The following is a 13,219-nucleotide window of genomic DNA, read 5'->3' as shown; positions in this document are numbered from 1 at the left end:
TATCTATCCATCTTGGTATTAATGACTTAGCTTCCACAGCCTTCTGAAGCAATGAGTTCCACAAAGTTACCACCTTCTGGCTGAAGAAATTCCTCCACATCTCAAATCTAAAGGGATGGCCCCCTCAGATTCCAGTCTCTCCTACTAGTCTACTTAACAATAATGTATCCAGGACACTCAATATTCTTGTATCAATCAGATTACTCTCAACCTTCTAAACTCCATTGAGTACAGACTCAGAGTCCTCAATCACTCCTCCAATGTCAAGCCCTTCATCCGGAGATCATTCTCAAGAACCTCCTCTGAACCCCCTCCAATGCCAGCACATCCTTTCTTTAATACAGGACCCAAATGCAGTTTGACCAAATGCCTTATATTGCTGAGGTTACACATCCTTGCTATTGTATTCTAAACCTCTTGAAATGAATGTTCATATTGCATTTGCCTTCCTAACTGGCAAGTGAACCTTCACATTAATCTTAAGAGAATCCTGAACTAGGACTCCCAAGTTTTCCAAAGCCTTTGCTCATTTAGAAAATAGTCTGTCTACATTCTTCCTACCAAAGGGCATAATGTCTCACTTACTCACACTATATTCCAATTGTCGCTTCTTTGCTCACTCTCCTAACCGGTCATTCCGCAGCATCTCAGCTTCCTCAACACCACCTGTTCCTCCAACTATCTTTGGGTCATCAGCAAACTCACCAATAATGCATTCAGTTCCTTCGTCCAGATCGTTAATGTACAACGTGAATGATAGTGCGCCCAACAATGCCCTTGTGGAACTCTACTAATTACTCGCTACAATCCTGCAAGACCCCTTTCTCCCTATTCACTGTCTTCTATCAGACAGCTAATCCTCTATCCATGCCTGCACCCTGCCCCTAACACCACAACTCTTATCTTATTTAGCAATCTTGTGTGGCACCTTGTCAAAGGCCTTCGGGAAATCCAAATGGATCACATCCACTGGTTCACCTATCTGACTTGTCTGTTGCCTCCTCAAAAGAAAAGAATTCTAACAATTTTTAGGCATGACCTCCCCTTGGTGAAGCCATATTGACTCAACCCTATTTTTACCATGCACTTTCAAGTCTCCACAATCTCATCCTTAATAATGAACTCTAAAATCTTACTAACAACTGAGGTCAGTCCAACTAGCCTATAGTTTCCGGTCTTGTTTCACCAACCCATCTTAAAACAATGTGTTACATTAGCTATTTTCCAGTCCTGTGAGACCCGCTCTGACTTTGATTTCTAAAGGATCACCACCAATGCCTCCACAATCTCCCCAGGTTTCTACTTCAGAACATGCTTCACCATTCATGGCTGATTTTTCTTTGTATGTGGAGTATGCCAGAGCATAAGTAATCCCTTCAGCCCCTCAAGCCCCACCCTGCAGTTCACCAAGATCATGGCTGATCTGACTGCAACCTCCACTCTGCATTCCCACCTATTCCTGGTAACGTTTCACACTCCCGTTCAACAAGAATCTACCTATCTCTGCCGTAAAAATATTCAAGGGCTCTGATTCCACTGGCTTTTTAAGGAAAAGCCTAGCAAAAACCTTTTTTGCCTCAGCTCTATTTTAAAATGACAGCCCTGATTTTTAAACAGTGACCCTTATTTCTAGATTCATCTCAGACTCACATCTACCCAGTCATGATCACTCTGGATTTTATATTTCAATCAAATCACCTCTTCCTCCAAATTACAGTGGATACCAGCTTTTGTGCCACCTTTCCTCATAAGACAACCTACCTATTCCAGGAATGGTAAACCTTCTCTGAACTGCCTCCAACACATTTACATTCTTGTAGGAGACTAATACTGTACACAACGCTCCACATGCAGTACCACCAGCACTCTATATAACTGAAGAATAACCTGCCTACTTTTGTATTAATTTCCCTGACAAGAAATATTCTATTAGCTTTCCGAATTACTTGATTACTTGCATAAAAACCTTATGATTCACATGTTAGAGCACCCAGATCCCTCTAAATCTCAGATCTGCAACCTCTCAATCTCTTTTCTGATGAGAAGTCCTACTGAATCAAACCAGAGCTTTTACACTGTTATAAATGGAAAAGCCCAACTCATTTAACAACTTTAACTGAACCAATATTACCTGAAATGCAGCCATAATATTAAGGACTTGCTGTACATGTTTGCAAACAATGATAAAAGCTTACAATTTGCTACCACAGGAGTAGTTTGGAGGGAGATTCCATAGGTGTGCTCAAGGAAAAACTGGAAATGTACATGAAGGAAAACAGTAGAAACATACCCTCACACAGAGAGACAAGTGTGACAAGCATTTTAATGATCCATAAACAGTGGCACATAGAAACTGGTCAAATAGTCTGTCTTGTATGATAGGTTTTCTAATTTTTATGTCACTGCAGAATAAATAGAGATGCACAGCAGAAGAAAATAGTTTCTTGTTCAATCAACTGTTTATTTTCATTACCTCATCGATTTCACATTGTGCTACAGACTCTACAGCAGAATGTTTGACCACTTCTCGCAGCACACCACCATCACCACCTCCAATAATAAGTACCTAAAATTGGAAAGAAAAAAAACTAATCTGAGCAATTATATTTCTATTCAGCATACATTTCTAACAAATTCCTTTAACCATCAAGAATGTAAACTCAACAGCAATTTCATCAAATTTCAGATTGCCTAAATGCCTGTAGCATTTGCTCACAAAAGAACATGGCTTAGTGTTTGCAATATCACCCGAGAACCCTTTCCAGGATTCGTGTGCATAATCCCTGTTGACACATACTACAGGAGAGAGACAGTACATAAATACTGGTAAGCCACCCCCTGGATAAAGCATTAAGTAGAAACCCGCACTTGAAAGATATGAACAGCTCAGAGTCAGAGATGTACAGCATGGAACTAGGCCCTTCGGTTCAAGCCGTCTGTGCTGACCAAATATCCCAAACCAATCTAGTCCCACCTGCCAGCACCTGGCCCGTATCCCTCCAAACCCTTCCTGTTCATATACCCATCCAGATGCCTTTTAAATGTTGCAATTGTATACCACTTCCTCTGGCAGCTCATTCCATTCATGTACCACTCTCTGCGTGAAAAAGTTGCCCCTTAGGTCTTTTTTATATCTTTCCCCTCTCACCCTAAACTTATGCCCTCTAGTTCTGGACTCTTCCACCCCAAGGAAAAGATATTGTCTATTTAATCTTATCCATGCCCCTCAATTTTGTAAACCTCTATAATGTCACCCCTCAGCCTCCGGCTCTCCAGGGAAAGCAACCCAAACCTATTCAGTCTCTCCCTCTAGCTCAAATCCTCCAACCCTGGCAACATCCTTGTAAATCTTTTATGAACCCTTTCAAGTTTCACAACATCTCTCCGATAGGAAGGAGACCAGAATTGCACACAATATTCCAAAAGTAGCATAACCATCATCCTGTACAGCCGCAACATGACCTCCCAATTCCTCAAGTGTATAAGTCCTGCTAAGATTTGCTTTCCCAAAATGCAGCACCTCACATTTGTCTAAATTAAAATCCATCTGCCACTTCTCAGCCCATTAATCCATCTGATCAAGATCCCGCTGTAATCTGAGGTAACCTTCTTTGTTGTCCAGACACCTCCAATTTTGGTGTCATCTGCAAGCTTACTAACTATACCTCTTCTGCTCACAATAAAATCATTTATATAAAATGATGAAAAGTAGTGGACCCAGCACCGATCCTTGTGGCACTCCACTGGTCAGAGTCCTCCAGTCTGAAAAACAAACCCCTACTACCCTCTGTCTTCTACCTCTGAGCCAGTTCTGTATCCAAATAGTGAGTTCTCCCTGTATTTCATGAGATCTAACCTTGCTTACCAGTCTCCCATGGGGAACCTTATCGAATGCCTTACTGAAGTCCATACAGATCACAGCTACTGCTCTGCCCTCATCAATCCTCTTTGTTACTTCTTCAAAAAAGAAACTCAATCAAGTTTGAGAGACACAGAAAGCCATGTTGACTATCCCAAATCAGTCCCTGCTTTTTCAAATACATGTACATCCTGTCCCTCAGGATTCTCTCCAACAACTTGCCCACCACCGGCGTCAGGCTCACTGGTCTATAGTTCCTTGGCTTGTCCTTACCACCTTTCTTAAACAGTGGCACCACGCTCACCAACCTCCAATATTCCGGCACATCACGTGTGACTTTCGTTGATGCAAATATCTCAGTAAGAGGCCCAGCAATCACTTCCCTCTTCCCACAGAGTTCTACAGTGTAATACTTGGTCATAAATAACTCTCAACCAACAATACTAAATAGTTTTACATAATTTAATTGAATTGCTGTTCACAAATAGGCTATCATAGTTTGCAACATAGTCACACGATTATTCTGTAAATTCTATTTGGCTAACTGAGTCTGTGCTGACACAGTATGAACAATGTAGCTAATACAATTCTCTCAACTTTCATTTGTATTCTAGGAAAAAAAACTGTTCGAGTGCTTCCAAAAACCACATATGAACATCAACACAGAAGGTATTACCATGATGGCTGAAGTCACCTAAACAAATGAGTGAGTAAGAATGGAAAGGAGCCCTTGGAAAGTAAAACCAAGAAGTAGCCTTCAAGAAAATCTTAAGAGCCCTCAAAAAACTTTGTTGTGCACTGAACCAGGGCACTTATTCCACATGTCAAACCAGGATTTAGTCTATCCTCATCCATCCAACTGTCATGACATGGATAAAACTATTTTCAACATGGTTTTTGTTTAATATTACAACAGACTTTAAATTTGCATTGAGTACTGCCGTGCAAGTTGTGCTTATGTCCTGCTGTTGTCTTTACAGCTGTTTGAATCTTTCCTCTCCACAGCTTGGCTGCTGAGCATTTCATCCTTAACATGGTAAATACTGCTTAGATATTATAAGAGTTTCTGACTCACCCTTTCAGGGCAGTGAGTTCCAGACTTCGAGCACCCTCTGGGTGGAAAATGTTCCCAACTCTCAGCGTTTACCGCTTACCTTAAATTTACATCATTTAGTTACTGATCCCTCTTCTAATAGCAAAAAAGTTCTCTCTTACCTAGTTAATGCCCTGCTAAATCTTATGCACATCTATCGGGTACCCTTTCAATCTTTGCTGCTCCAAGGAAAACACCACCGGCCTATCCAATCAGTCAGACCCTCTAGCACGGCCAGTAGGCATCCTGGTAAAACTTTCCTCTGAACCTTCTCTAGTAAAACAACATCATTCTTATAATTCGGTGATTCAAATTGTACGTAGTACTTCAGTTTTTGCCTAATCGGTGTTTTATACAGGTCCAACATACCCTCTTTGTTGTTTGACTTGATTAATAAGGCAAGTATCCCATATGCCCTCTTAACCACCTGCCTTTATTTATCTACCCTGATCTCTAGATTCAGTGATCTCCAGATAACCACACCAAGGTCCCGCTGATTTTCATTACTACATCACCAAATTCCCTCACTGCAGGAGCTATTTGATGAATTTTGTGATTATTTACTTGTAACGAGTTTGTACTTCATACTTTTATTGGAGGACTCATTTCTGCCCCTTGATTACTATACAACATGGATTCAAGTAGATGAGATATTCCACAAGTTGACTCTAGGTAATAAAACATGTATTGCTGGGGAAAAAGCTAGAACAACTCAATGATAGGATAACATTTCTTAGCAGAAACTTAGTGCGCAGGGTCAATGAAATTACATTCTAAAAGGAGTCTAAATATGATTTATACTGCTAAAAAGATGAGATGCTCCGTACCCAGTTATCTATGCTGCCTTTCTTCATAGGACTGATTGCATACTTGAGCACCAGAAGGGAGTTTGAGTGGTACAGTCAGTACTTGCGAAAAAAAACAGAACAAACGGTTGCATATTCTCTTGTCTAATGCAGTTAATAACCGTCATTTATTTGGCAACTTTAAAAATAAAGGCACCATAAGCAGCTCATTAGATTTCACACGTTTCATTACTCTACATAAATGCAAGCTGTTTCAGCGCATCAATCTTGCCCATCTTTAGACACCCAATGAATTACTGTTAAAGAACATACAGTCACTTCTGTTACATAGGTAAACCGACAATGTGCAGTAAACAAAGTCAAACACAAACAATTAAAGTCACTGGATAATCGGTAGTGACGGTTGAGAATTGGCTCGGAACAACATTCCTTGATTCCAAACGGATTATGCAGAGAATGCTAACAATGCATTCAATGTTTTCTTTAAAAAAAAAAATCAAACAGTGACATTTTTATTCCCAAAGATTCTAAAAAGGTTAATTGAATCATACCTTTTTAGGATTAGGATGGCTGCACAGAGTTAGATTTGCGATCATCTCTTGGTAAGCAAATTCATCCCTTTCAGTGCACTGTATCACACCATCCAGTACTAAGACATTGCCATAGGTTTTGCTGCACCAAGAAAAACAATTTTAGTTTGCAAGAGGGCACCTCAAGCTCTACAGTCTAATACAGTCATGTCACAAAGCAGTTGAAAAATATTTTGTAGTTAAAAAGTATCTTGTGAAAACTCAAGCGAGGCATGCTTCCAAAAAAGAAAGAAGAGACAGAATTCTATAAAAGCACAATGGGTAAAACGTATCAGTTTGATACCAAATATAACATCAAATCTGCGTTAGATTGGAGTCAAGACAGTAGTTAGGGGGATACTATCAGTCACAGTGCACTTGGAGGAGGAAAAAGGGGAAGGAGATAACAAGGGTTCTAAGGGAATCAGGCAACTTCAGGATCACCTGCAATTACTTACATTCAATACTTAGGTTCAGCCATACACAATGACCATTTTAGCATTCAATATCACAGATCTCAGAAACCAGCCAGACAACTGAAAAGAAGTTTAAAAATGCAAGTGTCTTCCCACTAGTCGTGTAATTTTAGCCCTGAGCACTGACTTTTATTTCTTCAGTGATTGATCATAAGAACAGAGTTTCAAGAAATCACAGAATTCCTACAGTGTGGAAATAGGCCATTCAGCCCAACAAGTCCACACTGACTCTCTGAAGAGCATCCCACCTCGACTTACTCCTACCCTATTCCTGTAACCCAATGACTAATCCACCAAACCTACACATCCATGGACACTATGTGCAATTTAGCATGGCCAATCTACCTAACCTGCACATATCATCTGGCTGGTTTCTGAGATCTGTGATATTGAATGCTGAAATGGTAATTGCGTATGGCTGAACCTAAGTATTGAATGTAAGCAACTGCAGGTGATCCTGAACTTGCCTGATTCCCTTAGAACCCTTGTTATCTCCTTCCCCTTTTTCCTTCTCCAAGTGACTGATAGTATCTCCCCAACTACTGTCTTGACTCCAACCTAACGCAGATTTGATGTTATATTTGGTACCAAACTGATACGTTTTACCCATTGTGCTTTTATGGGCGGCACAGTAGTAAGCACTGCTGCCTCACAGCGTCAGAGACCCAGGTTCAATTCCCACCTCAGGTGACTGACTGTGAGGAGTTTGCACATTCTCCCCGTGTCTGCCTGGGTTTCCTCCGGGTGCTCCGGTTTCCTCCCACAGTTTAAAAATGTGCAGGTTAGGTGAATTGGTCATGCTAAATTGCCTGTAGTGTTAGGTGAAGGGGTAAAATGTAGGGGAATGGGTCTGGGTGGGTTGCGCTTTGGCAGGTCGGTGTGGACCTGTTGGGCCGAAGGGCCTGTTTCCACACTAAGTAATCTGATCTAATATCTGGACTGTGGGAAGAAAACAGAGCACCCAGAGGAAAACCACACTAACAGTCGCCAGAGGCTGGAATTGAACCTGGGTCCCTGGTGCCATTAGGCAGCAGTACTAACCACTGGGCCACCTTGCTGCCCCTAATGTTGATCTGAAACATTAAAATTAGGTAAATTTGTTCACTAGACTCATGACATTCACAGAACGAATGCACAGGAATGAGAATCTCCAATAAGAGACAATCTAACAACCACCCTTCTCATTCAACAGTTCACCATCACTGAATCAATCCCCCATTATCAAAATGATTGGAGTTACCATTTACCAAAAATTCAACTGGACACATCACAGTGACTATAATAGCAGGTCAGAAGCTAGGAATACTGCAGTAACTCCTCTCCTGACTCCCCAAGCCTGTCAATCATCGATAAGGCACAGGTCAGGAGTGTGATGGAATACTCCCCACTTGCCTGGATGAGCACAGCTTCAACAACACGAGAAGCTTGACACCGTACAGGACAAGATTAGAGTGGTGCTGGAAAAACACAGCAGGTCAGGCAGCATCCGAGGAGCAGGAAAATCTATGTTTTGGGCAAAAGCCCTTCATTAGGAAGCAGGATTCCTGATGAAGGGCTTTTGCCTGAAATGTCGATTTTCCTGCTCCTCGGATGCTGCCTGACCTGCTGTGTTTTTCCAGCACCACTCTAATCTTGACTCTAATCTCTAGCATCTGCAGTACTCACTTTCACCGTACAGGACAAAGCAGCTGCTTGATTGATGCCACATCCACAAACGTCTACTGCCCTCACCACTGATGCTCAGTAGCAGAGTGTGCTACCTACAATATGCATGCAGAAATTCACCAAAGATCCTTAGACTGCACCTTCCAAACCCACAACCATTTACATCTTAAAAGGTTAAAAGGTAGCAGTTCCCTGGGAATACCACCAGCTGCCAGTTTCCTCCAAGCCACTCACCATCCTGACTTGAGATATATTGCTGTTTCTTTAGTATAGCTGGGTCACTATTCTGGAACTCCCTCACGTATGGGCATTATGGGTTAATGTACAGCATGCGAACTGCCCCTTCTGAAGGGCAACAAGGGACAGGCAATAAACGCTGGTCAGCCAGTGACACCCATGGGTCAAAAAAAATGTGGTGCTGGAAAAGCACAGCCAATCAGGCAGCATCCGAGGGGCAGAAGATTGGACGTGTCGAGCATAAGCTCTTCATCAGGAATGTCCCATGAGCGATTAAAGAAAAGATCATAAGAAGTGGAAGTGAGACTTAGCATAGAAAAAGGATCCACCTCAGCAGAGACTGGGTTCACAGTCCCTGGAACTATGGAATTTGCGAATGACCTTAATTTGTGATATATGAAAATCATTGTTCCCTATTTATAAAAAGCTAGAAAAATATTAATGCAAATATTAAGGTCCATTCTAAAATAAACTTTAGCTGTGATAGTAAATATTGTGCTACAACTTGCCTTGGCCTTCCTGGCACTGAGATGGGTAGTTGGGAATAGGGAATCATTCATCAGCCGGAAGATGAAAACGTACATTAGGTGAAAATAGCAGGCTCAGTTGCAATGACCTTCTACAGGTAGAAGGGCTTTCATTCACACAGCACCAATTATGACCCAAACAAACGAACAAGCACTTTATATGCTGTAGAAAACATTAAAATGTAGTCATTGATTCAATGTCGAGAGAAAAAAAATTACTCCAAAAGTATATAGTTTGAGACTTATTGTCTACACTCATTAAGTGTGAATGGTCAATTGAGAAGGATACACACAATGGAAGGGGCATCCCCCAGAGTGGAGCAGCTACAATCTGTGTCTCCAGAAGTGATAGAAATCAAAAAAGAAAAAAAAGTCCTCAAAGACACTTCTGTAGAATAGTTTGTTAAATTATTCCTTGATGGAGCATTTAATGTTTAATTAATGTAAAATGAGATACTAAAATGTACATTAAAGATCTAGTTAAATGCGTATCAGTCAGGCAAGATAAAAAAAACATGAAAAAACACAGCATCATGTGTAAGCAGAACATGATAAACATGCACCTCACAAAAAAAAAACTGCTATTTTTCAGATCTATGCACTAAGCAAGAATTTGAGAGTTTCTGATAGTCTGATAAGAGGTTATGGTCTGATATGCTGTTTTGCTCTCAGATGCTGTCTACCATCCGTTTATTTCCAACATTTTCCATTTTGTCAAATGATTCAGTTTTGTTCATTAAAGAGACTACAAAAAATTTACAAGAAGTTAAACACTAGATTTAAAAACCTAAAGGTAACTTTACAACAGGCAAGATGGGATTAATGTTGAAATAAGTTTAAAATATTTTGTTGCACCTAATATTTAAAAAAGAAAAATCAAGCACTTTAAATGCAGCAAGTGTTTTAAAAAATTCATATGAATTCAAAAAGCCCAGGTTTGGTTCAATCACAATTTTTAAAATTCATTTTTGTGGGATGTGGGTGTCACTGGCTGGCAAGCATTTATTACCCAGCCCTACATGTCCTTCAGAAGGTAGTGGTGAGCTGCCTTTGTGAACTGCTGCAGTCCACCTGCTGTGGGATGACCCACAAAGCTGTTTGGAAGGGAATTCCAGGATATTGACCCAGCAACAGTGAATGAATTTATGAAGGCAATACACTTCCAGGTCAGGATGGTGAGCAGCTTGGAGGTGGACCTTGCAGATGGTGGTGTTCCCATGTATCTGCTACTCACGTATTAGCTACTCTAAGCATAAGGGTGATAGAGGGGTGGTATTCTGCGCTCAATACTCTCGGTTGAAGGATCTCTATTGACTATCTCATCCTGGGGCCTGTATTATGATGAGAATGACAGGAAACATTCAGGAGACCAGACAAGAACTGTTAAATTGAACCTAGTGAGACCCATGTGTACCAAGCTACATAGTTACTGTGTAAATCACAGTAGATAGATTTATAAGCAGAAAAAGCTGACAGGTTTGGAGTAGTTACTGCTTAAAAAAAATTGACAAAGCTCATTTCAGTAAAATAGCAGCAAGAACTCTGAAATAACTACAATCCAAGAATACTGTTTGTATTAGCGAGTGAGCCAAGTCATAAGAAGCTCTGTTGATTCAGCTCCCATCTGCCAGTGTGCAAAATCAAATGCCACGTGTAGGGAATCCAGCATTACAAAAAAGGAAGCTGACAGATACCACAGGAGTTAAATTACATTCATTTTAAAAAAATGACAAAAATGTACGAATGCAAGAAAAGTTAATCAATTAAAAGATTGCAGTAAAGTATGAGATATCTGCCAGAGAATCTAAATTATTAGGAACAAAGATATATTGCTTAGAAGAGGGACATTAGTTCATTATGTCAGAGTTATCTAGTCTGTTATATTAAGAAAACGAGGGTCTCCAAAAACTATCCATTGACTCAGTCATTCTGCAGACCCACGACATTCATGCACACTATTCACATAGTTCAGTTATTCAGTTCATGTATTCATGTCTGTTCAGTTTTGAGAAAAGGTACAAGAGTATACAGTATTTAAAATCCAATATTGATTAACTACACAAACACTCTAGTGAAGGATTCATTCATAACAGCAACACTGAGTAGTAGAAAATCACAGATCTATCGTGTCCCATAACTCTGGTGAAAGATACTTTTCTATTGTTTTAACTTCATTTTGAAGTAAACTCAAGAGGTGGACTGGTTTCCCTAAAAAGTTTCATCAGGGCTTTTATGGAAAGAGGGAATGGATATGGGCACACAAAAGTCTGCAAACAAGAAAATTTGTGGGGTCAACAGTGAAGAGGATAAACACAAACTTTAAGACTGATGAAAATGGCAGTCACTAGTCAATGAAAACTATCACAGAAATGATACTTTGGTAGCAAGAATGAGGGGAGGCAACATATAAACTAAACAAACAAAACTTTGAAAAAGGGGGACAAGGATAAAACAACAATAGGAGGGGTGAATGAAGGTGCATTTATGTGGTAGGATAAGGCAAGTTGGGAAAACTGATAAAAGGTATATAAAAAAAAATGATGATTCAGAAATATCACTGGGTAGATCTCAGTTTCAGTATTGCGACCAACACTAAGAACACTCTTTAAGGCTTTGATATTTGTCCTAAAGTAGGTGCAATGGTAATATAATAGAGGAATAAAATATTTCAGTTAAGTGGAAGCAGCAGAGAAATTGATTTGCTGCTCTTCAAGGTTTGATCGAGACAGACAGACATTCAGAGGGTACAGGACCCTTCCTGTCTCAACATTATTTTATTTAGGCAAAATCCTGCTCCCAACTATACTGTCCTTTACCACTACTGCATTCCCTATTTCCCACCCCCAGTTTGACTAACTCCCTACACCATGGGGAAGTAGTCATTGGGTATCAACCCTGCCAGGGTACACAGTTGAAGCTGGACTGCCCAATGACTTCATTTAGTGGTTGCTGAGAAAATCCACTGAATAATGAAGGCATTGGCAGAGGGCTGAGAGAACCAGATTGAGCAAAACCAAACACATCTCGAGACTAAACAACGAAAGGCAGATTTTTATTTTATAAGAGGGCAAATGAGCAAATGGAGAAGAAAACAGATCTTACAGTTTAAAGAACTAGGGTAAAGACTGTGTGATCTGTCAGGACAGTGGAGGCCTGGACTATGCCTCAGGGACGTACATCCGCCCTCAGTCAGAACAAGCTCCATTTTCATTCAGAAACTTGAACAGTATGTTTCAGAACGTGCTGACCTTTTGAAGACAACCACATCTTGGAAAGGGGATTTCTGGTTGTAAAGGACCTCATCCACCTCCAGGGACATGGCTTGGCCCGGCCACAAGGTAGAGGTTTCGGTGAACCAGCCGCGCTTGATGATGTCCATGGCTGAGCTTGCGGCCGCTCTCGGTAGTGAGTGAGTGAGGGTGTCGGTATCGACCCTCAGTGACCGGCCTCACTCACTGACTGACGGAGCGGGAGGGCTGGGGCCTACAGGGGCCTCGCCGCCCAACGACAACACCGCGAGGCGCCGGTTGAGTGACGGCCGGAACCGCCAATCGGCAGCCGCGGCCCGGCCGCGCGCTCAAGCAGCGGCCAATCGGCGGGGTGGATAGCTGAGGGCGGGGCGGGGCTAGATCCTGAACTGATTTGGACCAGGGGTTTCCTGGAAACGGGGGGGGGGGGGAACCAAGAGTGGGCGTGAGAGAGAGTGAGGGGGGGGGAAAGGGGCGAGAGTGAGGGGGGGGGAAAGGGGCGAGAGTGAGGGGGGGGGAAAGGGGCGAGAGTGAGGGGGGGGGAAAGGGGCGAGAGTGAGGGGGGGGGAAAGGGGCGAGAGTGAGGGGGGGGGAAAGGGGCGAGAGTGAGGGGGGGGGAAAGGGGCGAGAGTGAGGGGGGGGGAAAGGGGCGAGAGTGAGGGGGGGGAAAGGGGCGAGAGTGAGGGGGGGGAAAGGGGCGAGAGTGAGGGGGGGGAAAGGGGCGAGAGTGAGGGGGGGG

General features: G+C 42.0%; 1 protein-coding gene across 2 annotated transcripts in view; it reads right to left on the bottom strand.

Annotated features, from left to right (window-relative positions):
* The window catches only part of srm (spermidine synthase), a 34,736-nt gene extending 21,989 nt beyond the window's left edge, over window positions 1-12,747 (bottom strand). Inside the window, exons 1-3 of one of the 2 annotated variants that reach the window (XM_087980584.1) lie at window positions 12,481-12,747; window positions 6,310-6,430; window positions 2,474-2,566 (exon numbers count right to left, since the gene is read on the bottom strand). In XM_087980584.1, coding sequence (XP_087836710.1) covers window positions 2,474-2,566; window positions 6,310-6,430; window positions 12,481-12,611 — 345 coding nt within the window. In that variant the 5' untranslated portion in view covers window positions 12,612-12,747. The remainder of the gene's footprint in view (window positions 1-2,473; window positions 2,567-6,309; window positions 6,431-12,480) is intronic. The other variant, XM_043675584.2, reaches the window with a different exon arrangement.
* Window positions 12,748-13,219: the final 472 nt, after the last annotated feature.

This window comes from Chiloscyllium plagiosum, unplaced genomic scaffold (assembly GCF_037043375.1).
Source record: "Chiloscyllium plagiosum isolate Xiang-an unplaced genomic scaffold, Cpla_swu_hap1 HiC_scaffold_37, whole genome shotgun sequence".
NCBI lineage: Eukaryota > Metazoa > Chordata > Chondrichthyes > Orectolobiformes > Hemiscylliidae > Chiloscyllium > Chiloscyllium plagiosum.
Note: the sequence above shows the minus strand (reverse complement) of the source record. Positions and strands in the feature narration are given on the sequence as shown.